Source organism: Suncus etruscus, chromosome 5 (genome assembly GCF_024139225.1).
Source record: "Suncus etruscus isolate mSunEtr1 chromosome 5, mSunEtr1.pri.cur, whole genome shotgun sequence".
NCBI lineage: Eukaryota > Metazoa > Chordata > Mammalia > Eulipotyphla > Soricidae > Suncus > Suncus etruscus.
In genome coordinates, this window is record NC_064852.1 from 151,605,387 (window position 1) to 151,630,931 (window position 25,545).

The 25,545-nt window shown below is 45.3% G+C and overlaps 1 protein-coding gene across 1 annotated transcript; it reads left to right on the top strand.

The window, feature by feature from the left end:
- Nucleotides 1-767: 767 nt before the first annotated feature.
- FBXO43 (F-box protein 43) lies at nucleotides 768-13,097 on the top strand. The gene is made up of 4 exons (XM_049773905.1): nucleotides 768-2,200; nucleotides 8,827-8,929; nucleotides 12,533-12,742; nucleotides 12,852-13,097. The coding sequence occupies exons 1-4, from the start codon at nucleotides 777-779 to the stop codon at nucleotides 13,095-13,097; spliced, it is 1,983 nt and encodes a 660-aa protein (XP_049629862.1). The 5' UTR covers nucleotides 768-776.
- Nucleotides 13,098-25,545: the final 12,448 nt, after the last annotated feature.

A 25,545-nucleotide genomic window follows, 5' to 3' on the forward strand; every position in this document is an offset into this window, starting at 1 on the left:
TATAATTTTCATTGCTTTGAGTTAAGATTTAATTTGAGTTTCTGAAAAGAAACAATATGATGTATTGAAAAGGACAAAGTAAAATATTTCATAGTTTTATTCCTTACGTAAGTTCATTATTACAGTAGTTCTTTAAGTGGTTGATTTGGAATCTTTGCATTTTCAAGACAAAGGGCACATTTCCCATCAATAGTTGTCTGTGAATTCAAACTTACAACTGGACTTTGTCTTATGGTCAGGTCCAGTCCCTGGTTCTACGTATGGCTTCCCAAGTCCTACTAGGAGTGATTCCTGAGCACAGCCAGGTGTGCCCCCTAAATTAAATAAAAAACTATATGATAATGTTTTGGGCTTTCCTTTTGTTTGGTTAACTGGGTAATGCAATGCCCCAGAATTGCTCAGAGCTTGCTCCTGGATCTGCACTCAGGAATTACTCCCGAGTGACTCAGCTGACTATATGGAATGCTGAGGATTAAACCTGGGTCAGCTACATGCAAGACAAGCATGTATTACTGCTTCAGCCCTTTAGGTCATTTGCCTTGCACACAGTTGATTCCAGGATGGGAGGTAGTTCAAATGTACAAAAATAGTGCTCAGGGATCACTTCTGGCAGTACTGGGGCCCTATATGTAATGCTGGGCTCACACCAGGTGGCCATGTGCAGGGCAAATGCCTCAGAGTCTATTCTCTGTGTTCTGGATATAAAAGCTGTCCAATTGCACATTTCAGAGGAAGAACCACCTTTGTTTTTTCCTCTGTAGACACAGGTTTTAAAGATGTCTGAGAAGCTTTCGGGCGAGGCTTGCATGGGAGAACGCGAGGAGGCAGACATTGCCCTCAGTTTCAAGGAGTCCAGCTTTAGAGACTTTGGTTCAATGTCCTCGCAAGACAGCGGGTACAGTGAGCTATTAAAATCTTACAGTTTCGAAAACGCTGATAAAGATGTTTGGGGAAAGAAAGAAGGAAAGCCAACATCAGACGATGAACACCCCACGACTCCTCTGCTGGGCTTCCCATCCCCTCTGAGATCTCTCACGCACAAAAAGAGATTTCTCTCGCACCAAAAGGCAAAGGATGACGCCCTAGAACTCTGTGAAACCCCCAAAGTGGGTGGGAAGAAGTTTTTGCCTCGGAGAAAGTTGCACATCCCCTATGCCCGGCTACAGGAGGTTACGGAGTCACAAAATGGTTCTCTGGAAAATCAAATCAGCCACCTTCTAAGTTTGGAGGCAAATGCTTCCAGCAGTGCAGCAAGGAAACAATATTTGAGTCCTTTAGTTTTTAGCACTCGCAAGCCAGAGGCAGAAGCTGAGAAACTAAGGCTGATTTTTGCTCAGCAGAAGACTTCCACAGTGGACGAGTCCAAAGAGAGTAGTTGTGGCCTCTTTGAGGTGGACTGTCTGTCTCCGATTCCTGGAAACAGTTCTCAAGACTCTTTCCGCCATGAATTTAGTGACAGCAGCCTATGTGTCAACGATGACAAGATGCACGCTGGGCCCCTGGGCGCCTCCCTCTGTAGAACTGCTGATGGGTCAGACGAGGATGTGTTTATGACTCCAATAAGTAATCTCGGAGCCAGCATGAACTTTAATGCCAGACAGAGGTTCTCACTTTCCACACAAACCAGGGGCAGCATTTCTACCCCCAAAGACAGCGGCTTTGACTCACTGTCCTGGGACCGAGCTGAAGAAAGCCTCTCGGATCAGGATCAGGAAAGTTCTTTCCAAGAACTGCTGGAGAAACCAAAGGGGCCATTGAGAGTGGGGGACACTGTGAAAGGGTCCCGGCAGCTCGTGAGGCTGAGAAGACTGTCCACACTCCGGGAGCAAGGCTCGCAGTCTGAGACAGAAGAGGAGAGGCCGGCCCAGAAAGTCTCCTCAGAAGTGACCCCCGACAGCCCCGAGACACAGCGTCAGGGCAGAGCTGAGGCACGCAGTGCCCTGGCGGATCTCTCAAGCACCCCGGCCTTGCAACTGGTGCACGAGCTCTTCCTGACCAACAAAAGGAAACGATTCCAGCAGGAATTCTTGGAAGAAAGGGATGGGGGCCGGATCGCCGTGCTGCAGTGTGTGCTGGCAGGGTTGATAGGCAAGAAGATGGGGCTAAAACAACTGGACATCCTAACGGAATTAAAGCAGAGGAACTTGAAGCACGTCCTTGCTATGATTTTAGATTGCTTGATGGCAGAAAGCCTGTGCAGGTAAGACTTAAGCAAAACAAATAAAACGGCCATTTGTTCCCATTGGAAACGTTTTCCATGAGTTAAGCACTGCCTCTGGTCCCCCTGAGCACCTCCATGAATGATCCCTGAGCTCCCACGTGGGTGAAGGTCATGTCACTGTTGGGGCCAGAGCAATAGCACAGTAGGGAGGGTGTTTGCCTTGTATGCAGCCAATGCTGGTTCAATCTCCAGCGTCCCATAGACACCCCTACACCGTCACAAGTGATTCTTGATTGCAAAACTAGGAATAACCCCTGAGCATTGCCAGTGTGCCCCCAAAACTAGAAAAACAAAACAAAACAAAAATGTTCATGTCCTTGTCATTAGGAAAAGAGTTTCTAAAATTTGAACTTAAATTTTTCCAAACAGGTCAGTGGGATGAAGCAAAAAAAAAGAATTTTTTTTCAAGACAGACAGTAACTTTCCAAGTTATTTAATGATATGCTTGGTAGTTCATAACCTCTGATCAGCTGGAAAATTTTATTGCTTTTATGACTCTCAATCAGAAATAATGTTAAGCGGGCCGGAGAGATAGCATGGAGGTAAGGCGTTTGCCTTTCATGCAGGAGGTCATCGGTTCGAATCCCGGCGCCCCATATGGTCCCCTGTGCCTGCCAGGAGCAATTTCTGAGCCTGGAGCCAGGAATAACCCCTGAGCACTGCCAGGTGTGACCCAAAAAAAACCAAAAAAAAAAAAAAAAAAAAAAAAAAAAAAAAAAAAAAAAAAAAAAGAAATAATGTTAAGCACCATGATCCTTTAAGAAATGGCAACACGGGGCCAGAGAGATAGCAGAGAGGGCATTTGCCTTGCATTCGGCCAACCCAGGACGGACCTGTGTTTGATTCCTGGCATCCCATATGGATCTCTGAGCCTGCCAGGAGGGATTTCTGAGTGCAGAGCCAGGAGTAACCCTTGAGCATCTCCCGGTATGGACGGACGGACACACACACACACACACACACACACACACACACACACACGAAAAAGAAAAGTTAACTCTGAAACATGGTATCTTAAGCTGGGCACTGTTGATATTCAGTATTCAGACCAGATGCTTTGTTGTGAGGTTCATCCTGTAGATCAGGGGCCGCAAACTGCCCTCTGTACAACATTTTGTGGCCCTGCCCTAGAGGAATCTTTTTTTGTTTTGTTTTAGCTGTTTGGGTCATACCCCCCAATGTTCAAGTCTTACTACTGACTTTGCACTCAAGGATCACCCCGACTTTGCCTCCTGCGGCCCCCACGTAAATTGAGTTTGAGACCCCTGCATAGATAGTAGGATATTTAACAGATCCCTGGTTCTACCCATTGGCTACTAGTAGCACCTGCTCATCCTAGTTACATTGTCACCAGGTGCTTCTTAGGTGAGAACCACTGTTCTCTAAAGGCTGTGTTGTAGGGAAGAAATAGTATTTGTTTTAGATATTTTTGGGTTATAGAACATGTGTTTATTTGTTTTTAAATTGTACTTTGACGCATGAACTTTTTAAAACTATTGTCATAGGTTTCTCAGACTTGAAATCTTAAGATTTATTACCTTTGAATAGCTGTATAATAAAGGAGAAAAAAAAAATTTTTTTTTTTTTTGTTTTTGGGCCACACCCGGCAGTGCTCAGGGGTTACTCCTGGCTGTCTGCTCAGAAATAGCTCCTGGCAGGCACAGGGGACCATATGGGACACCGGGATTCAAACCAACCACCTTTGGTTCATGGATTGGCTGATTGCAAGGCAAACGCCACTGTGCTATCTCTCCAGGCCCGAAAAAATTATTTCTTACAAAGCTCTAAACTCAAGAGTAAAATCCATTTCTCATTAATCCTAAAGATTATAATTTCAGGCAAGACTTTAGCAAATACTTACTGGAAAGTAAAAACAATTAAAATTTATAAAAAAAAAAAAAAAAAAGAAAAAAAGAAAAAAAGAAATGGCAACACAAGGATATCATTAAATGATTTCATTTCAATTAAGAATCCAGGCGGTGGCGCTAAAGGTAAGGTGCCTGCCTTGCCTGCGCTAGCCTTGGACGGACCGCGGTTCGATCCCCCGGTGTCCCATATGGTCCCCCGAGCCAGGAGCAACTTCTGAGCACATAGCCAGGAGTAACCCCTGAGCGTTACCGGGTGTGGCCCAAAAACCAAAAAAAAAAAAAAAAAAAAAAAAAAAATAAAATCCAAAGACGGGGCCGGGCGGTGGCGCTGGAGGTAAGGTGCCTGCCTTACTTGCGCTAGCCTAGGAGACGGACCGCGGTTCGATCCCCCGGCGTCCCATATGGTCCCCCAAGCCAGGAGCGACTTCTGAGCGCATAGCTAGGAGTAACCCCTGAGCGTCACTGGGTGTGGCCCAAAAACCAAAAAAAAAAAAAAAAAAAAAAAAAAAAAAGAATCCAAAGACAATTTTAACAAATCTTTAAAATTTACGATTTGTCCTTTCCAGAAACAAGAAAATTTATGTTTGTTTTTTTTTCCTTTTTTTTTTTAACTACACCCGGCTATGCTCAGGGGCTATTCCTAGCTTTGCTTAGGACGCCTTCCTGGCATGCACAGGGGGCCATGTGGGATGCCGGTGACCGAACTCAGGTCGAGCGCGTGCAAGGCAAGCGCCCTACCCGCTGTTCTATCGCTCCGGCCCCGAAAATTTATGTTTTTTGATGTCTATTGCTAGTGGGAATTTTGAGTCCTTAGAAGCAGAAAAATTCATGTTGACAGAAATTTCAGTATGATTTTTGCTGTGCAAAGAAAGAGAAAGTGAAGTCAGATCTTTTGGTTTGGGTCCACACCTGACAGTACTAATTCTGCACTCAAGCATTACACCTAGTGGGTTCTTGAGTATATGGGATGCCAGGGATTGAACCTGGGTAAACCTTGTGCAAGGTGAGCTTCTTACTTGCTGCACTAAATAAATCAGGCATTTTGGAGTATTGGAAGCAGGGGCCAGGGTTACAGACTAAAATGGGACTATATTGAGTCTGGTAATTTGTGGGGGAGGTGGAGATGTTATAGGACTGTCAGAAGAGAATGCTCACGAGAATGCTGTGACCAGGAAGAGAGGAGACCTGGATGGTGGGATTTCTGCATGGTCATGATTGCGGGAGAGGTGAGCACGGCCAAGTAAATAATTTCTAGGATTATGTCAAGAATCTGTCAGACAATCCTTGCTGTCTAGCAGATGTTTCTGTGGGGTTTTTTTGTTTGTTTTGTTATGCTCTTCAGTGCTAACTAAGGGCAGGAATGTTCTACCTTCTCACATTTCATTATGCATTTTGCAGACCAGGAAACTGAGCTCCAGGAGGTTGAATGACCTGCTAACCTGGGGAGAGGGAGACATGAAGAGAAAGGTCCATAATCTGTTCTCAGACTCACTGTTTGCCACAGTGACTCTCAGCCTTTCAGATTAAAGAAGATCAGGACCTATCTGATATAGCCGAATAGGTCTTAAGCAGATTAGCTCATCCTTATGCTGCGTGAGTGCAAATATGTGCTTAAAAAATTCCTTCCTTCCTTCCTTCCTTCCTTCCTTCCTTCCTTCCTTCCTTCCTTCCTTCCTTCCTTCCTTCCTTCCTTCCTTCCTCCCTCCTCTCCCTCCCTCCCTCCCTTCCTTCCTTCCTTTTTCCCTCCCTCCCTTCTTCCTTCTTCCCTCCTTCCCTCCCTCAATCCCTCCCTCCCTTCCTTCCTTTTCCTTCCTTCCTTCCTTCCTTCCTTCCTTCCTTCCTTCCTTCCTTCCTTCCTTCCTTCCTTCCTCCTTCCTTCCTTCCTTCCTTCCTTCCTCCTTTCTTCCTTCCTTCCTTCCTTCCTTCCTCCTTCCTTCCTTCCTTCCTTTTTTCCCTCCCTCCCTTCTTCCTTCTTCCCTCCCTCAATCCCTCCCTCCCCTCCTTCCTTCCTTCCTCCCTTCCTTCCTTTTCCTTCCTTCCTTCCTTCCTTCCTCCCTTCCTTCCTTTTCCTTCCTTCCTTCCTTCCTTCCTTCCTTCCTTCCTTCCTTCCTTCCGTCCTTCCTTCCTTCCTCCTTCCTTCCTTCCTTCCTTCCTCCTTCCTTCCTTTTTTCCCTCCCTCAATCCCTCCCTCCCTCCCTCCCTCCCTTCCTTCCTTCCTCCTTCCTTCCTTCCTTCCTTCCTCCTTCCTTCCTTCCTCCTTCCTTCCTTCCTTCCTCCTTCCTTCCTCCCTCCCTTCCTTCCTTCCTTCCTTCCTCCTTCCTTCCTCCTTCCTTCCTTCCTCCTTCCTTCCTCCTTCCTTCCTCCTTCCTTCCTTCCTCCTTCCTTCCTTCCTTCCTTCCTCCTTCCTTCCTTCCTTCCTTTCTTCCTTCTTCCTTCCTTCCTTCCTTCCTTCCTTCCTTCCTCCTCCCTCCCTCCCTCCCTCCCTCCCTTCCTTCCTTCCTTCCTTCCTTCCTTCCTTCCTTCCTTCCTTCCTTCCTTCCTTTCTTCCTTCTTCCTTCCTTCCTTCCTTCCTTCCTTCCTTCCTTCCTTCCTTCCTTCCTTCCTTCCTTCCTCCTCCCTCCCTCCCTCCCTCCCTCCCTCCCTTCCTTCCTTCCTTCCTTCCTTCCTTCCTTCCTTCCTTCCTTCCTTCCTTCCTTCCTTCCTTCCTTCCTTCCTTCCTTCCTTCCTTCCTTCCTTCCTTCCTTCCTTCCTTCCTTCTTCCTTCCCTCCCTTGCCCATATTGGAGATCCATTTGGTTTCAGTGTTCAAACCTGGATCTCCTGCATTCTAAGAATGTGTTCAGCCCATTGGGATATATCTTTAACCCTAAGTCTTTTCTTTAATAACAGTTGCTTGTTGATAAGAAAGTAATTCATGGATATAATTTCTTTTTTTTTTGGTTTTTGGGCCACACCCGGTGGTGCTCAGGGGCTACTCCTGGCTGTCTGCTCAGAAATAGCTCCTGGCAGGCACGGGGGACCATATGGGACACCGGGATTCGAACCAACCACCTTTGGTTCTGGATCGGCTGCTTGCAAGGCAAACACTGCTGTGCTATCTCTCCGGGCCCTATAATTTGTTCTTAACTGCTTCATTCTCATAAACTTCAGGTTATAAGATTAGGAACTTTATAGCTACCCATAATATTTCCTTGATGTTTTATACTTCCAGTGAAGGGTTGAGTATTTTCATGTTTACTGGACTAAAGTTATAGGAAAGGTGCTTTTTTAGAAAATCAGGTTTGGGCAATTGTTCCAGGGGAGGGATGTGTGAGCCCGAATTCTGCCTTAGTTCCTCTCCATAGGACATCGTTTAAAAAAAGAAGAAGCAGCAGAAATCCTTTTGCTGGAGCACAGGCTTTGCATGTGGAAGTCCTGGGTCTAGATCCCTGGTCCCCCAAGCACTGTTAGGAGCAATCCCTTCCCTCTCCGAATCCACTGGGTGAACTTTTTTTTTTTTTTTTAAAAAGTAACAAAAATTATAGTTAATTATTTACTGCATATGTTCTAAAATTTTAATCTTAGTGTCACTTTTGTTTTGGGCCACACTCAGCTGTGCTCAGGGCTGACTCTGGTTCTATGCTTAGGGATCATTTCTGGCAGGGGTCAGGAAACCATAAGGGATGTGGAGGATAGAACCTGGCTTAGCTATGTGTAAGTCAAATGCCTTCCTTGCTCTGCTCTCCCCCTGACCCCTGAAAATAATTTAAAAAATTTGTTTTACAAATTTGGTGGCTGGCTGGATAATCAAGCATTGCTCAGTGGGTAGGAAACCACACAGAGATAATCAGTGACCTAGCCAAGGCTGAGGATTTGGTGCTGCTGGGGCTCTTTATGGCCAATTCTGCATGCAAGGTCCCTCCAGAGTTTCCCCCTGTGACCACGCAGAGTTAGCGGCAAGCCTCCAGCCCTTTGAGTCATCTCACCAGTCTTCATGGCAGAAGCGTAGAAATAGTTTGGTCTCTCAAGAAATGCTTGGGCTGTCATCCTAAATGGCCAATAAAGAATCACCAGGGTCACATGGAGTTCAGAGTCAGGACTGTGGCATGAATGGCCTGCGTTTTGGTCCCCTTACATCTCTCTCTAACCTAGTCCTCAAGTCACATATATATTGTATAGAGGCCTTCCTGGTTGCTCAGAGGATCTGGGAGGCCCTCCCAGTGATCCTTGGCCAATCAAATGGCAGTTTGGTGCCAGAACCTGAGGCTGCTGCACAGCCAGGAATTCCCCTAGCCACCCCCAGGGACGGGGGTGAGGGGCTTCAGAGCTCCACAAGGTGGTGCTCAGGAGATCAGGGCTGGCTCTGAAGATGGAATAAGGATTGGTTGTGTACATATGTGTTTTTACTTCTGTACTTTCTCTTAGCTCTCAAGTCATATTTTTATGAAAAGTATTTTGGGTTTTTTTTTTTTTTTTTTTTGGGCGGGGGCATACCTGGTGGGTTATTTTCTGGCTTTGCGCTCAAGAATCACTCCTGGAAGGCTTGGGGACTATATGGGATGCCAAGGATTGAACCTGGTTTGGCTGTGTGCAAGGCACCCTACCTGTTGTGCTTGCTATATGGCTCCAGCCCTTATTTTCATGGAAGTTTTTAAGATTAAGTTTACTGTGCAAGTTGCTTAAAACAAGTCACATTCAATCTTTTGGGCTATGTGTGTGTGTGTATTTATATACAAGGACTGATCCTTTTTTGCTACAGTGTTTGGAAAGTGAGCAGAAATTGGCAAGACATTATTATTCAAGATAAAAAAGCAAACCAGAGGAGGAAAAGTTACATGGCACAACTGAAAATGGATTCTGAGGTAAATGTAGCTGATTTGCCCAATTTGTCTTGACAGATTAGGTAGCATTGCTACCTAATTACCTTGTCACTGGGCTAACTTATGTGAGTTTCCTGTCATCTTTAGCATCTATTAAATATATATACACACAGATAAGTAGCAATGTTTACTCAGCATTTCTACTTTTCCAAGACTCCATTAACACGTGGAGTAAAGAAACCCCAAGAATTTTAGAGCTTTTGTTGAAGGGTGACTGAGGTTATCATTTTTATTTACTTTGTTTTTGGGCCACACCTGGTAACACTGGGGGGTGTGGGGGGGGAGTTACTCCTGGCTATGTTCTCAGAAATCGCTCCTGGCTTGGGGGACCATATGGAATGTCGGGGGATCGAGTTGCGGTCTGTCCTAGGCTAGCGCTCTGCAAGCAGATGCCTTACTGCTTGCGCCACCGCTCTGGCCCCGAAGTTACCATTTTTTGAGCACCTCCAGAGAGTAGTTTTTTAGAGCTTTCTCTATCCAGAGTTTGAGTCTAGGTCTGGGGCATAAAGGTGGCTCAGTTCCTACTGCAGATGTTTCTGACCTGGTGTTTGCTCTCTAGGGACTCATCTTGGGGGTGGAGAGGGAATCAATCCAGGAAAACTAATGTTTGCCATCCAGATGTGTCCAGGGGAGCCCAGTGTTAGTTGGTGCTGTTAGAACTTGAAAAGGAATGAGTAGTTGCTACTCAGAGGTGGCTTGTCAGAAAATGATTGTCTCAGGTGAGCCCAGAATAATGAGTTGGGATAAACCTGGTGGAGACAGGGCTGGGAAGCTCTGAGCCTAGAGATGAGTGACGTGGAGATAAGCACTGAGACTTTGCCAGCAGCAAAGTCCTGGAGCTTCTTAATTCTTCAAGATTCTTTGAGTGACCACTTGAGGGTGCTTATTTTATTGGATGTTCTGCTTTCAGATCTTTCTCAGGCACACCAAGGTCTAGTTCCTCATACTTGCTGTAGGAAACAGTATTAACTTGATTTATTTTGTATTTTTATTCTTTTGGGGGGGGGCACTGTTGGCAGCATTTATATTCTGTGCTCAGAAATCATTACTGGCAGGCCCAGGGAACCATATCGGATGCCAGGGATCAAACCCGGGTCGGCCATGTGCAAGGCAAAAGCCCTCCCCACTGAGCTCCAGCCCACTTTTTTTGTTTGTTTTTTGGGTGTTTTTTTTTGGGGGGGGGTCACATCCGGCAGCACTCGGGTTAATCCTGGCTCTACGCTCAGAAACCTCTCCTGGCAGGCTCAAGGGACTATATGGGATGCCGGGATTCAAACCACCGTCCTTCTGCATGCAAGGCAAATACCCTACCTCTATGCTATCTCTTTGCCCCCCCTTTTTAATTTTGATTTAAGTTTCTTTTTTTTTCATAGCTAACATAAGTACATGATTTCAAAAGTCAAGTTGGATTTAAGAGGTTTATAAGAGAACATGTTATTTCCTGCCAAGTCCTTTTCTCCTTTTTTGTTTGTTTTGGGTGCTTCTTTCCTCTGTGCACAGAGGTTACTTCTGGTAGCATTCAGCTGAGTGAATCATTCTGTGGTGCCAGGGGTCGAATAGGGTCAGTAGAAACCAAAGAAAGTACTTGAATCCCTGAACTACGTCTCTGGCTGGTCCATCCCTTCTTAGTTTCCATTCTGGCCCCATGAAGACAAGCATTTTGAACTCTTTAAATTCTTCTATTATTCTCCCTTCTTCTTTTTTTTTTTTTTTTTTTTTCGGTTTTTGGGCCACACCTGGCGATGCTCAGGGGTTACTCCTGGCTGTCTGCTCAGAAATAGCTCCTGGCAGGCATGGGGGACCATATGGGACACCGGGATTCGAACCAACCACCTTTGGTCCTGGATCGGCTGCTTGCAAGGCAAACGCCCACTGTGCTATCTCTTCGGGCCCTGTTATTCTCCCTTCTAAATAGCATGGCTTGATTGCAATTGTATTTTGGTTTTCAGAAGCGGGACTAGGTAACTATGTCTTATCTACCCAGCTCTCTCTGTGTTCCTTTTTCTTTCTCGAGTCTGATATAGGTAAGAATCATTTGGAAGTGATCCTGAATTAGGTGCTGGCATTGATAATGCTAAAATTGCATTTGGATTGCTGTGACCTTTTGAGAGTTGTAATGTGTCACACACTATGATAACATCTTTTCTGGTGTAACCCCCCCCCCCCTCAGAGTTATGATTGATTGTCTACTTTTCTTCCTTTTTTCCTTGTTTTTTTTTTCTTTTTTCTTTCTTTGCTTAGTATTTCTCTGTACAGATCCCTGACTCATCTAATATCCATCCAAACTGAAAATCTCTGTGTAAGTCTAAACAAACCAAGTATCTTGTTGCTTCCTTTTCTTAGAAGCAGCATCCTTTTTGGTGCCCTTTACCCTTCTGGTCCAAAACAGATTGGCAGATTGGCTGCTTTCTCCCCAAACTATCCTAAATGTATTCTCTCTCTCTCTCTCTCTCTCTCTCTCTCTCTCTCTCTCTCTCTCTCTCTCTCTCTCACTTCCTTCCATTTCTTTTCTTTCTTTCTTTCTTTCTTTCTTTCTTTCTTTCTTTCTTTCTTTCTTTCTTTCTTTCTTTTCTTCTTTCTTCTTTCTTTCTTCTTTCTTTCTTTCTTTCTTTTCTTTCTTTCTTTTCTTCTTTCTTTTCTTTCTTTCTTTCTTTCTTTCTTTCTTTCTTCTTTCTTTCTTTCTTTCTTTCTTTCTTTCTTTCTTTCCTTCCTTCTTTTCTTTCTCATGGTTTTTGGGCCACACCCAGCGGTGCTCAGGGGTTATTCTTGGCTATCTGCTCAGAAATAGCTCCTAGCAGGCACGGGGACTATATGGGATGCCGGGATTCGAACCAACCACCTTAGGTCCTGGATCAGCTGCTTGCAAGGCAAACACCGCTGTGCTATCTCTCCGGCCCCGTCTCTCTTTTTTTAATTAAAATTTCTAAACCATGATTACAAATATATTTGTAGTTGGGTTTTAGTTATAAAAAAAATAGCTACCCCTCCACCAGTGCAACATTCCCACCTAAATGCATTTTCAATCAGAACAAATACACAGTAGTTACAGGGTGGCTTCCTGACATTTGCAGAGCGTATATAGATGTGTTTCTTCAAGCTGAACACTGTAGTGTGGGGAACCCAGGAAGTCCCATCAGTTGCATACAGGACAGAAGATCTTAGTTTTCTGTTTGGGACCCCAGTGAGAATGAGCAGTGGAAGGGGAGGAGGAAGGGTAGGCACTACCTTCTGCTTTGACTTTCTCAAGGTCCCTGGACGGAGGGGTGATGCCTACTTGCAGCATTCTACTCGCTGCTAATGCGAGGGTGAGGGCTAGGTTTGGTGAAATTCTGGCATTGGTGAGCATATCCCTTGATTGACTTCTTTGTCTCTTGAGGGGAGAGAGGGAGAAAGAGAGGAGAAGCAGAGAGGACGGATGGATGGAGGGAAAGGGGGAGGAAGGTGTAGGGAGAGAGGAGGTAGGCAGGGGAAATATGGGAGAAAGAAACAAAACATACTTTAGGTTTTACGAGGACAAAGATTAGGCTGTTAACATCTTTAGGTATTCTACAAATATATGTTGATTGAAAGTTTCATTTCACACAGGGAATGGCTGTCTTACATGTGCAAGATGCTGGTACTCGGCTTCATCTTTTAAATCGATCTGCTTTAAGATTGGTGCAAGCTCAGGCCAGGACGCCAGCTTCTCAGAAATACCAAGTTCCAATTGTGTCTCCGTGGGGAGAAGCATCGTGGACTCCAGGAACAAGCTGTGGCGCCCCACACTTCAGTCGCAAGCAGGAGGAGTATGTGAAGGTGAGTGTCCGAGGGTTCTGTCTGAGAAGTGTGCGTTTCGGCGGACAAAAAATAAATACACTCCCGCTTGGACCCCGGACCCTTTCAGTGTTGTCTGCTTTCATCACAGGTGGCCCAAACCCTTTTTAGTGACGAAGCCTTAAAACCCTGCCCGAAGTGTCAGTCCCCAGCTAAGTACCAGCCACACCAGAAAAGGGGATGGTGCAGCCGCGCTGCCTGTGGCTTTGACTTTTGTGTGTTGTGCTTGTGCCATTATCATGGGGCTGAAGAATGTAGGACAGTGGCCAAGTCAAGACATAGGAAAGATGCCCTGCCAGGAAGTACGCGGAGTAAACAGAATTTAAAGCGTCTCTAAAAAAAAAAAAGACTTGATGGGACCAGGACCACCTCGACCCCGACACGTTTTGTTTGCTTGCCTTACAATTATGAGTATTTCGGAAACCCTACAAGTTCCCCTGCTAATGATAGATTAGTGATTCGTTTCTCTTGTATATATTAGAATCCATGCCATTGTCTGTGTTCCTTAGAATGCGAAGTTTTGAGAAGTATTTATTTGACAAGGTCACTTTGACTATTTTAATGAGTTGGTTTTTAAATAAAGTATTTTCAGCCTTTTATATAGATATATATTTAACTGTTTCCCAGTACATGCTCAAATTTGTGCCCTTCAGCACCATGCGCTGAAATGGTTCAATTTTATTTTTTTTTTAGTTTTCCAAATAATATTTAAACATTTGGACTCAAGACAGATGTTCTTACTGATTTGGAAAATAAATATTGGAAATGAAATAAAAGCTTTTTAGAAATAAATAAAACCTTTATTTATTTATTTATTAAAAATTTTGAAAGAAATCAAACCTTTCTAGAAGCTGTATTTCTTGAATGCATTATATAATTTCAATCTTTCTCTTAATTTTGTACCTCATTCAGACAAATTTAAGGTGAAATAAAATTTAATGTTGTGACCTGGGAACTGGAGAGAGTACTGCAAGCAGGTAGGATAATTGCCTTGAATGTGCCTGACCCAAGTTCGATCCCCAGCATCCTATATGGTCCCCTGAGCGTTGCCAAGAGTGATTCCTGAGTGCACAGTTAGAACTTAACCCTGAGGATTGCTGAGTGTGTCTCCCACAAACAAACCCTTAATAATTAGGAAGCTGGGGGCCAGAGCGATAGCATAGTGATAGGGCGTTTGCCTTGCATGCAACCCACCCAGGATGAATCCTGGCATCCCATATGGTCCTCGAGCCTGCCATTAGTGATTTCTGAGTGCAGAGCCAGGAGTAACCCCTGAGCGCCGCTGGATGTGACCCCTCCTAAACCCCCCAAATTAGGAAGCTGTCAAAGGTGAGATGAATGTGACTATTCACATTAGATATGATAGCCAATTAATAAACCCTTCCCACTCACATTTTATAAAAGTAGTTTTAAAGAGCTGGAGCGATGGCCCTTTTGCCTTGCACGGCTTACCCAGGACAGACTTTGGTTCGATCCCCTGCATCCCATATGGTCCTCCAAGCCAGGAACGATTTCTGAGCGCATAGCCAGGAATAACCCCTGAGCATCACCGGGTATGGCTCAAAATTAAAAAAAAAAAAAAAAAGTTGTTTTAAAATGTTCAGAACTCTTTTCTTCTTCTTTTTTTTTTTGGCCACACCCATTTGACGCTCGGGTTACTCCTGGCTAAGCGCTCAGAAAATTCCCCTGGCTTGGGTGGACCATATGGGACACTGGGGGATCGAACCACGGTCCTTCCTTGGCTAGCGCTTGCAAGGCAGACACCTTACCTCTAGCGTCACCTCTCCAGCCCCAAGTTTTTTTTTTTTTATTTGGATCAGAACTCTTGTTTTGTTTTAGGGTCACACTCAGCAGTGCTCAGATGTTACTCCTGGTTCTGCACTCAGGAGTCACTCCCGGCAGTGTTCAGGGATACTGGTGATCACAGCTGGGTCAGCTGCGTGCAAATGTCCTATCCACTGTATCATCTCCAGGCTCATAAAAATTCACATTTTAAATGTAGCTCTTTTTGTGTTTTCTTTTGGTTTTGGTTTTGGGGCCATACTCGGTTGGTGCTCAGGGCTTATTTATGATTCAGTATTCAGGGATCACTCCTGACAGGGGTCTGGGGGACAAAATGTGGTGCTAGGGATCAACCCAGTTTGGCTGTGTTAGCAAGTGTTAGCAAATAATGCCTGCTGTATTATTTTTCTGCCCCTAAACGTAGCTCTTAAAATTTCAAAATGTGAGGTAGAAATATTTAGAAAAAGTTTCCTTAAATTTTAATTTGTTGAGGCTGGAGAGATCCTTAGATACTTTTTTTTTTTCTTCAATTTTTGGGCCCCACCTGGAGGCACTCAGGGTTATTCCTTGCTCTCAGCTCAGAAATCACTCCTGGCAGACTCAGGGGACCATATGGGATGCCAGGTATCCGAACCCTGGTTTGCCACATGCAAGGAAAATGCTCTCCCTGCTGTGCTATCCACTCTAGCCTCTCCCTGCTTTTTTGTTTTGTTTTGTTTTTGTTTTTGTGTCACACCTGGCAGTGCTCAGGAGTTACTCCTGGCTCTGTGCTCAGAAGTCGCTCCTGGCAGGCTCTGAGTACCATATGGGATGCTGGGATTCAAACCTGGGTCCGTCCTGTGTTGACCAGGTGCCAGGCAAATGCCTTACCTCTGTGCTATTGCTCCAGTCCTCTCTGTTTATTTTGTATTATTTGCTACAGCTCAGGTCTCAGGAGTTGTTCTGTTTGACTTTTCAATTCCAGAAGGACAAGGATTTCCTCTTTCTATTTTGTCTTTGTTAGAAATAAGTGCCAGTTGGGATTGGAGAGATAGCATGGAGGTAAGGCATTTACCTTTCATGCAGAAGGTCATCGGTTCGAATCCCAGTGTCCCATATGGTCCCCCATGCCTGCCAGGGGCAATTTCTGAGCAAGGAGCCAGGAAAAACCCCTGAGCACTGCTGGGTGTGACCCGAAAACCACAAAAAAAAAAAAAAAAAAAAAAAAAAAAGTGCCAGTTAATTAAAGAGGAAACTAAAGTTAGAAAATAGCTGAAGGTGGGGGAGGGGCAGAGTATCAATGGTACTAGCCCTTCCTACTTCTTTCACATGACAATTTTCTCTGGGCGCAAGTAGGAGATATCTATGTTCAGTCTAGATTTGGAGCCTTAACATCATCTTAGGCTTTCTTAGCAACTGAAAGGCAGAAAGTGTGGTTGAGGAAACAATTTTGATGCTTAGCTGAGTACAACACTATGCCATTTTCTTTGCTACCATAATGACAAGTGAACTACAGAACAAATTCCCTTTTTTTTTTCCTTTCTTCTTTTTGGTTTTTGGGTCACACCTGCGGCGCTCAGGGCTTACTCCTGGTTCTGTACTCAGTAATTGCGCCTAGCAGGCACGGGGGACCATATGGGATGCCAGGATTTGAACCACACTGTCCGTTCTGGTTCAGCTGTGTGCAAAGCAAATGTCTTGCTGCTGTGTTATCTCTTCGGCCTCCAGAACAAATTCCTGACAAAAACTTATGCCTTTTCAAAATCTGCGCCTAAGCTGGCATTTTTGTTTGCTTGCTTGTTTGTTTTGCCACACCCATTTGACACTCTGGGGTTACTCCTGACTATGTGCTCAGAATCACTCCTGGCTTGGGGGGAACATATGGGACACCAGGGGATCTAAACGTGATCCTAGGCTAGTGCTTGCAAGGCAGATGCCTTACCTCTAGCGCCACCGCTTTGGCCCATGAGCTGGCAATATTCAAAACTTTTTTATTTCAGGGCCAAAGCAATAGCATAGTGGGTAGGACATTTGCCTTACATGAATGATTTGAACTGGGGTTTGATCCTGACATCCCATATGGTCCTCAGAGCCGACCAGGAGTGATTCCTGAGCACAGAGCCAGGATTAAGCCCTGAGTGCCTGAGTGTGGACCCAGACAAAACAAAAACTTTTTTATATCCCACTCTGAAAATGAATGAGAAGTGTAGGGATATAGTGCAGTAGTGAGTTCGATTGCCATGGTTCCCCCAAAGCACTGTAGGGTGCAGCCTGGGAGGTCCCAGAGCAGAATTGGGGTAGCCCCGGGAATCTCTGGCCCCCAGAAAGCAGCAGCATCTCCTGCTGCTTTCCAGTCTTCACGTGAAGGGGAAGGGGAGCAGGCAAGTGCTTTTTAGTGAGCTGTGTACAGACAGACAGACAGACAGACAGACAGACAGACAGACACACACACAAGTGCTTTTTAGTGAGCTGTGTACAGACACACAGACACACACAGACACACACACAGACAGACAGACACACACAGACACACACAGACACACACACAGACACATACACACAGACACACACACACATACTTGCGGCTGGCAGCTCTCGCAGCCACTAAACCGTCCATCAGGGGGCACCAAAGACTCATGCATAGAGATTTGGGCGTCCCTGCACCCCCCTCTCCAGCAGCCTCCTGACCCGACATTGAGCTTTTTATATATTTGATGGTGATGTGCTGTGACATTGCCAGCTAGGAGGGAAATGTTCCCTGACTTCATTTCTAGAATGTCTATAGAATAAACTGCGGTGGTGGCTATTATGCAGAGTGGGTAATTAAAATATTTGAGCTGGTCTGCAGGGGTTCTGCTTTCCGGGATGGCTTTGCACAAGGGACCCCCCACCCCCGGTGGCCACCCAGCCTTAGCCATCTGTGTTTACTCCTTCATGGGCTCGCCCACCTGGCTGCCCCATGGCAGACCTTGTGGAGTGGAAAGAGCCAGTAGCAAGCTGGAGGTGGGTGCCGACCATGGGGCTCCCTACCAGCATTTCTCCCCAAGGTGCTGCCAGGTTAGTTCTTTTCCAAGCCCCAGTAAATGAAATGCCTCCTTGCAGGTCTCTCTGCTGCTGACGTTTTCCTTTCATCTGAATCTTGCATCGATGTCTGTCGCCAGCTAATTTGTACTAAAATGTGGCTTCAATTATATTGCTCCCTATTTAAGATGTAGTCCCTTTTAGGATCTCCTTAGAGTCCTTTCTAGCTATCTCTACCGATATTCTAGCCTGAATACTTGGCTCCCACCAGTCAGATTAGACTTCTATTTCCTCAACTCCCCCCACCCACCCCTTGGCTAAATCCACCAAATCTGCTAATCTTTTATTTATTTCTCCCTGGATCATTTTCTCATCTCCAACAAGATGGATTTTTTTTTTTTTTTTTTTTTTTTACCTTCTTTCAATGTACTGTTTATCCCTCCCGGGTGCCCTCTCTGGTCTTTACCATTAGCAGATTCCTTTGGGTTAGATTAGTTTCACTCACTTCTCTGCCTTCTGAAGTACAGAATGGGTGATGTAGCAAATATTAGTGGAATGGTTGGATGGTTTCTCTACCCGGTGACAACGGTGTGCATGATTAAATAATAAAATTAAAATATGGGTGGGGCCAGAGCAATAATACAGCCAGTAGGGCATTCGCCTTGCATGTGCCTGTCTCAGGTTCAATCTCCAGCACTCTGTATGGGTCTCTGAAAACTGCTAGAGTAATCCCTGAGTGCAGACCCAGGAGTAAGTCCTGAGCATTATTGAGCGTGGCCCAAAAACAAAAAATTAAAATAAAACAAAAGATGGGTGCTAGAGGGATAGCACAATAGATAAGGCATTTTTGTCTTGCAGGTGGCCAACCTGTGTTTGATCCCTGGCACCCCACATGGTCCCCTGAATACTGTCAGGAGTTATCTCTGAATGCAGAGTCAGGAGTTAGCTCTGAGCATGGTGAGTGTGTTCCCAAAACCAATAGGAAAAAAGGAAAGAAACAAGACATAAAAATATAAAGGAATATAGGATTGGAGCAATAGTATAGTAGGTAGAGGGCACTTAGCCTTGCATGCAGCTGCCTCAGGTTCTATCCCAGCATGCTCTAGGGTCCCTTGAGCCTGCCTCAGAGTGAGCCTGAGTGCAAAGCCAAGAGTAAGTCTGGAGCACTGCTGAGTGTGTCCCCAAAATAAACAAACAAATAATAACACCTTAGCCAAGCAAAAGATCAGTGAAAAGCAACAATGGGTCTGGTTTATTAGAAATATTTCTGCAGTGTCGCTAGCAGTTGGTCCAATGTCAGTAATCTGCAGGAAGGGGACCTCGGGGCACTCTGACATACTTCCATGCTTCTGACTGACTTTGTTTTTCCTTTCCTTTTTTTTTTAAAAATATATTTATTTATTTTTTTGGGTTTTGGGGTCACACCTGGCGGCACTCAGGAGTTACTCCAGGCTCTGTGCTCAGAAGTTGTTCCTGGCAGGCTCGGGGACCATGTGGGATGCCGGGATTCGAACCACCGCTCTTCTGCATGAAAGGCAAAGGCCTTACCTCCATGCTATCTCTCCGGCCCTAATCATCCTTATCTTAAAGGTGGAGGCTATTGAAAAGCAAGATGAGACTTTTTTGTTGTTGGGGCCAAATCTGGTGTTGCTTTAGGAGGGTCAGTCCTTCCTCGTGAGTGACCATACAGGTCAGTTGGAGGCAAGGCAAGCACCTTAACCTAACTTATATTATGTCCCTTGAGTACCATTAAAAGTGCTCCCTGGGGGCCGGAGAGATAACATGGAGGTAAAGCGTTTGCCTTGCGTGCAGAAGATCTGTGGTTCGAATCCTGGCATCCCATATGGTCCCCCGAGCCTGCCATGAGCAATTTCTGAGCATAGAGCCAGGAGTGACTCCTGAGCGCTGCTGGGTGTGACCCAAAAACCAAAAACCAAAAAAAAAGTGCTTCCTGGGGCCAGAAAGATAGCATTTGCATGTATCGGATCCAGGATGGATGGTGCTTCCAATCTGGAGTCCCATATGGTCCCCCGTGCCTGCCAGGAGTGATTTCTGAGCGTAGAGCCAGGCGTAACCTCTGGGCGCTGCCGGGTGTGACCCAAAAACAAAACAAAACTAAACAAAATTCATAGTATCGTAACTTTGAATTTCTGGACAATTTCCTTTATTTGATGTTGCCATCCCTAAAAGAACACCCCAATTTAGTAGACTGAACCTCTAACGAGCTTACTAAACCTTCTGCCATTGTATTTAATGACTTCATTGATGGGCTTGCTATAGAACGTTTTCTCTTTCTTTTTTCTTTTCATTTCCATTTTATTTTTTCTTTCCATTTATGGTTTTGTTTTTCACTTTATCTGGAAACAAATATATTATGATCGACTCTGTCAACTCTGATGCATTTTCTTTCTTTAATAAATTTTAAAAATGTTAGTAACTAAGTGTACTTTTTATTTCCTGAATGTTCATTCCTTTTGGTAAATATCAATGACCTGAAGTTTATTAGAATATTACCTGAAAAAAAGATGAATAATCTATATTTTATTTGTTTTTAAATTAAATAAAATTGTTACTTTTATTGAGATTTATTTTGTTTTATTATATGATTTTATGAAGTTGATTATATTAGAGTTGTTTCAGGAACAGAGTTTTCCAGCACCAGCCCGTGATCAATGTCCTTTTCTTTCCACCTGGGATCTCTGAGGTATTACCAATAATCAGTTTAAGGATGATAATCTGGGTACTCTCAATGGAGTACAAATCTGAGAGTGTCTGTCATCAGCAAAAATCTCAATTGAAGGGCCCGGAGAGATAGCATAGCGGCGATTGCCTTGCAAGCAGCCGATCCAGGACCAAAGGTGGTTGGTTCGAATCCCGGTGTCCCATAGGGTCCCCCGTGCCTGCCAGGAGCTATTTCTGAGCAGACAGCCAGGAGTAACCCTGAGCACTGCCGGGTGTGGTCCCCCCCCCCAAAAAAAAATCAAAAATCTCAATTGAAGATGAGTAGTGGGCTCAGTGGTAAAGTACTTGCTTTGTAAGTCTGAGGCCCTCGGTTCGATCTCAGGCACCAAAACAAATCAAATCTTAATTGAATTGTTGAATTCATGGTTCATTTTATTTTATTTTATTTATTTTTTGAATTTTGGGCCATACCCTGCAACGCTCAGGGGTTACTCCTGGCTCTGCCCTCAGAAATCGCTCCTGACAGGCTCAGGGGATACCAGAAATGAACCGGGGTTGTTCAGGGTTGGCTCTGTACAAGGGAAATACCCTACCACTGTGCTATTGCTCTGGCCCCTAATGACTAATTTTGGGGCCGGAGAGATAGCACAGCGGTGTTGCCTTGCAAGCAGCCGATCCAGGACCTAAGGTGGTTGGTTCGAATCCCGGTGTCCCATATGGTCCCCCGGGCCTGCCAGGAGCTATTTCTGAGCAGACAGCCAGGAGTAATCTCTGAGCGCTGCTGGGTGTGGCCCAAAAACCTAATGACTAATTTTAATAGGATAGAAATTTCCCAAAATATCAATTCTTTTTACTTTTTTAAATATTTTTGTAGGGTGCTGTGAGTGGTTTGCTGTTTTGGTTTGCTTTGGGGGCCACATAAGGTAGTACTCAGGGCTTACTCCTGGAGGGCTGAGGAGAATCATGGGATACTGCGGATCAAACCTACCTGCTTTACTATCTCTTCTCCTTATCAAGGTCTTTTTATCACTCATAAGTCACTTCTTCTTATCCTAGTTGAGTCTTTTAAAAATGATCATGGTGGGACCAGAGCAGTAGGGCATTTGCCATGCATAAGGCTGACCTGGGTTCGATCTCCAGCATTCCATATGGTTCCTGGAGCCTATTCCAGGGAGTGATCCCTCATCGCTGCCAGGTGTGGCCCCCAAACAAAAAAACAAAAACAAAAACAAAAACAAAAATAATTATGGGCTTGGGGCCAGAGTGATAGCACAGTGGGTAGTGTTTGCCTCACAACCAACCTGGATTCGATCTCTGACATCTTATATGGTTCCTCGAGCCTTCCAGGAATACTTTGTGAGCATAGAGCCAGGAATAATACCTGAGCGCTACCAAATGTGGCCCCAAAACCAAAAGAAAAAAAATGTTCTTGGGCAGTACTTGGGATTGAAGATAGAGCCTTGTATTTGCAAGTGACGTGCTCTACTTCTTGAACCTTATCCTGGCTCACCATAGTTCATTTCTTTTTTGTTTTGTTTTGGGGCCACTGGAGGTGTTCAGGGCTTACTCCTAGCTCTGTGCTCAGGAATTACTCCTAGCAGTGCTAAGGGGACCGCATGGGATGCTAGAGATTGAACTCTGGTCAGCCACATACAAGGTAAACGCCCACCTCTCTCCTCACCCCCACTGTGCTATCATGCTGGCCCCATTTCTTCACAGCAGTGAATAACTGTCTGGATTCAGCGATTTATTTATCCCTTCACCCTCTGAAGGGCATCTGAATTGCTCCCAAATGTTGGCAACAAAGAATAAAGTTACTTTGGGGTAAGAGATATTGCATGTAGCTGACCCAGTCGATCCCCAACAAAGAATATGGGTCTATCAAACATTGTCAACTGTGTCCCAAATTCCTCCTCTCTGCCACCCTCCAAAGAACAAAGCTGTCCTAAGCATTCACAAGCAGCTGATTTGGTGGTTATTCTCTGAGCTCTTCTGGGTAGTAAGTAGAAGGTAGCATGATTTCTGGACGGCCTAAGAAAGCTTACACCTGAACTTTCCCAAGAAATCAAACTTTTCCAAGGGGACTACATTCTGTGAATCCCCAGGGAGAGTTTTGGTTCTCTTCTGCTCGGACTTGGCAGAGTTAATGTTCCAGATTTTGGCCATTTCAAAGCTCTACTTGACAACTTTTAATAGGTTCTTTATTACCATATTAAATGATTCATGTAATATACTTCTTTTTGAGCTTTTAGAATATCATGCCATGGGCCGGGCGGTGGCGCTAAAGGTAAGGTGCCTGCCTTGCCTGCGCTAACCTTGGACTGACCGTGGTTCGATCCCCCGGTGTCCCATATGGTCCCCCAAGCCAGGAGCAACTTCTGAGCACATAGCCAGGAGTAACCCCTGAGCGTTACTGGGTGTGGCCCAAAAAACCAAAAAAAAAAAAAAAAAAAAAAAAAAAAAAAAGAATATCATGCCAAATGATTTCTTTTTTGTCTATTTTTGAGCCACACTTAGAGGTGCTCAGGGTTTTTATTCCTGGCTCTGCACTCAGAGAACACTTCTGAAGGTGCTCAGGTGACCATATTGGAAGCTGGGTATCGGATGCAGGTTGGCCAAGTACAACTGCTGTACTGTGGCTCTGGTCCCTCATGCTGGATTTTGTTTTAAGTGTTGGGGCCACAGACAAGACTAGCATATCCAAAAATATCTGACTCAATTTTTCTCTTTGGAGGTGCAGGGCAGTACTACCCAGCTCTGCTCAGAACTTGCTCAGGATCACCATGAGGCAGGGACGTGGGGACCTTTTATGGTGCCAAAGATCCAATGAGGCTTGGCTACATACATGCAAGGAAGTTCCTTAGCCCCTCAATATTTTTTTCTGGCCCCCATATTTGCTTTAAATGGGAGTGGGAAGAAAAGGAGGGGTGGTAATTATGGTATTCTCTGCTTGTAAAAATTAGAATCTCCAGGGGTCAGAGAGATAATACAAGCTTGCCTTATATGTGGCTGGCCCAGGTTCATCCCCAGTATCCCATATGGTCCCCAGAGCACTGCAGGAGTGATTCTGGAACTGAGAGCCAGGAGTAATCCCTGACCATTACCAGGTGTGGCCCCAAAACGAAAAGAATTAGAATCTTAGGCTGAAGAGATAGTACAGTGGGTAGTGCTCTCGCCTCGCATGTGGCCAACCTGGGTTCAATCTTGAGCATCCTATTGGTCCCACTCAAGCACTGCCAGAAATAATTCCTAAGCACAGAGTCATGTGTAACCCCAGAGCATTGTCAGGTGTGACTCAAAAACAACCACAACAAAATTTAGAACCAGTATTAACTTTTTTTTTTTTTTTTTTAAATTTTGGCTTTTGGGCCACACCTGGCAGTGCTCAGGGGTTACTACTGAATCTGGCCAGAAATCACTCCTGGCAGCTCGGTGGACCATATGGGATGCTGGGAATCGAACTCAGGTCTGTACAGGGTATGCCACGTTTAAGGCAAATGCCCTACCACTGTGCTAATGCTCTAGCCCCAATATTAACTTTTGTTTGTTTGTTTGTTTGTTTTGGGCCACATCCGGTGGTGCTCAGGGGTTACTCCTGGCTATCCGCTCAGAAATAGCTCCTGGGAGGCACAGGGACCATATGGGATGCTGGGATTCGAACCAACCACGTTAGGTCCTGGGTTGACTGCTTGCAAGACAAACGCCGTTGTGCTATCTCTCTGGCCCCAATATTAACTTTTTCAAAGTTTAACTAGGAAAAGGTTAAAGACAGAATTATCTCATCAGTTCGTGCAAAAAAACAAAGTAATGGAATATATTGACAATTAGAATAAATCTAAACCAGCAGGCCCAGATGGTAGTTATCTTGGGAATGCTAAGAAATTGCCTAATGAATGTATTAAACTAATTATGTTCCTCCTTCAAAAAATTATGAACTGTTAAGTTAGGAAATAGGAAAAAAATTACGTTTTCCAGTTAAATGTGATACGGATGTGTGTCCTAGTATTCAAGATAGCTGAGATGTATGATTACACAGAAAGGAGAGACCCGGGGGGGGGGGGGAGCTAGGCTCAGTGCTCGCCTGTACTTGGTTCCCCCTCCCCCGCAAGATATCACCCACTCCAGGATCTGCAGGCAGAATCATGGCCAGCTCGGAGAGTCATTCCTGGTTTGACAACTACAGCTTAGCGCTGGGAAGATATGAGAATGAGCACAGGCCAGGGGGACTTTGTCTGGGCCAGGTAGACACTTTCTATCAGTGGGTTATAGAGGCTCAGGAGGTAGAGGAGGAAGGGGAAGGCAGGGGAGAAAAAAAATAAAGGAAAAGAGGGGAGGAGAGAATGGAGAGGAAAAGACAGATTGGGAGAGTGGAGGGAGGGGAGGGAAAGAGGAGAAAGGAGAAGGAAGGGGAGAAAAGATGAAGGGGAGGAGAGAGGGCAGAGAGGGGGAAAGAAGAGGAGTGAATAGGAGGAGAGGAGCAGGAAGGGAGAAGGAGTAGGGCAATGAGGGCAGGGGAAGGGAGGGGAGGAAGGGGAGAGAAGGAGGAGGAAAGATGAAGGGAGGAGAGGAAAGAGGGGAAGGTAGAGGAAAGGAGGGGAGTAGGAGGGGAAAGGAATAGAGGGAAGAGGAGGTGAGAAGGAGCCACAATAAAGAGGAGTCTGGGGATACCTTCCTTGGGCTGGGGATATGCAGGGGGCCCAGGAGAGGTGCTGGCTGTAATCAGTGAGCTGTCTTTGTAATGGAGGTGAGCATATTTCGCTCAGGATGAGAAGAATCATGGGATGATTCCCCCAAAGCAGTTGGCTCCTGAGCAGAAAGAGAAAGAGGACAGAGTCAGATCTGGGGATTTCCGGTGTTGCCTACCACTGAGCTGGCTCCAAAGCAAGGCAGGTGGAGTCCAGGGCTTGCAGAGCCAGAAAAGCACAGTAATGCTCAGCCTGCAAATGCAGCTGGAGGGTAAACTTGGGCCTATGAGGCTGCTCTTCTTCACAGTCAGACCTGGCACCAAGTTGACCAGGACCCCCCACACAACTGAGCCAGGATTGACTAGCCGTTTGCTGTAATTATATATGGTCACCATAATGGAGACTTTGCTCTTGACAGAATATGTCTACCCATGCGAACCAACCTGCCCAACATAAAAGTGCCAGTGCTTCTCAGCCTGAGCCTGAGCTCTGCTATAAATTCATCCTCAGAATGCAGATTGGCCTGGGAGACATTTGGTTTGATGCTCACAGGAAATCTGATCAGTTATCCAGAGCAACTTGACATGACAGCACTTGTCCTGTTCTATGGTGAATTGGCTTCTGGTGGTACTGTAG

Coding starts and splice junctions, on each gene's coding strand:
- FBXO43 (XM_049773905.1), top strand. CDS start 777: ATGTCTGAGAAGCTTTCGGGCGAGGCTTGCATGGGAGAACGCGAGGAG. Junction 8,930..12,532: donor AACTGAAAATGGATTCTGAG/GTAAATGTAGCT, acceptor CATTTCACACAG/GGAATGGCTGTCTTACATGT. Junction 12,743..12,851: donor AGCAGGAGGAGTATGTGAAG/GTGAGTGTCCGA, acceptor CTTTCATCACAG/GTGGCCCAAACCCTTTTTAG.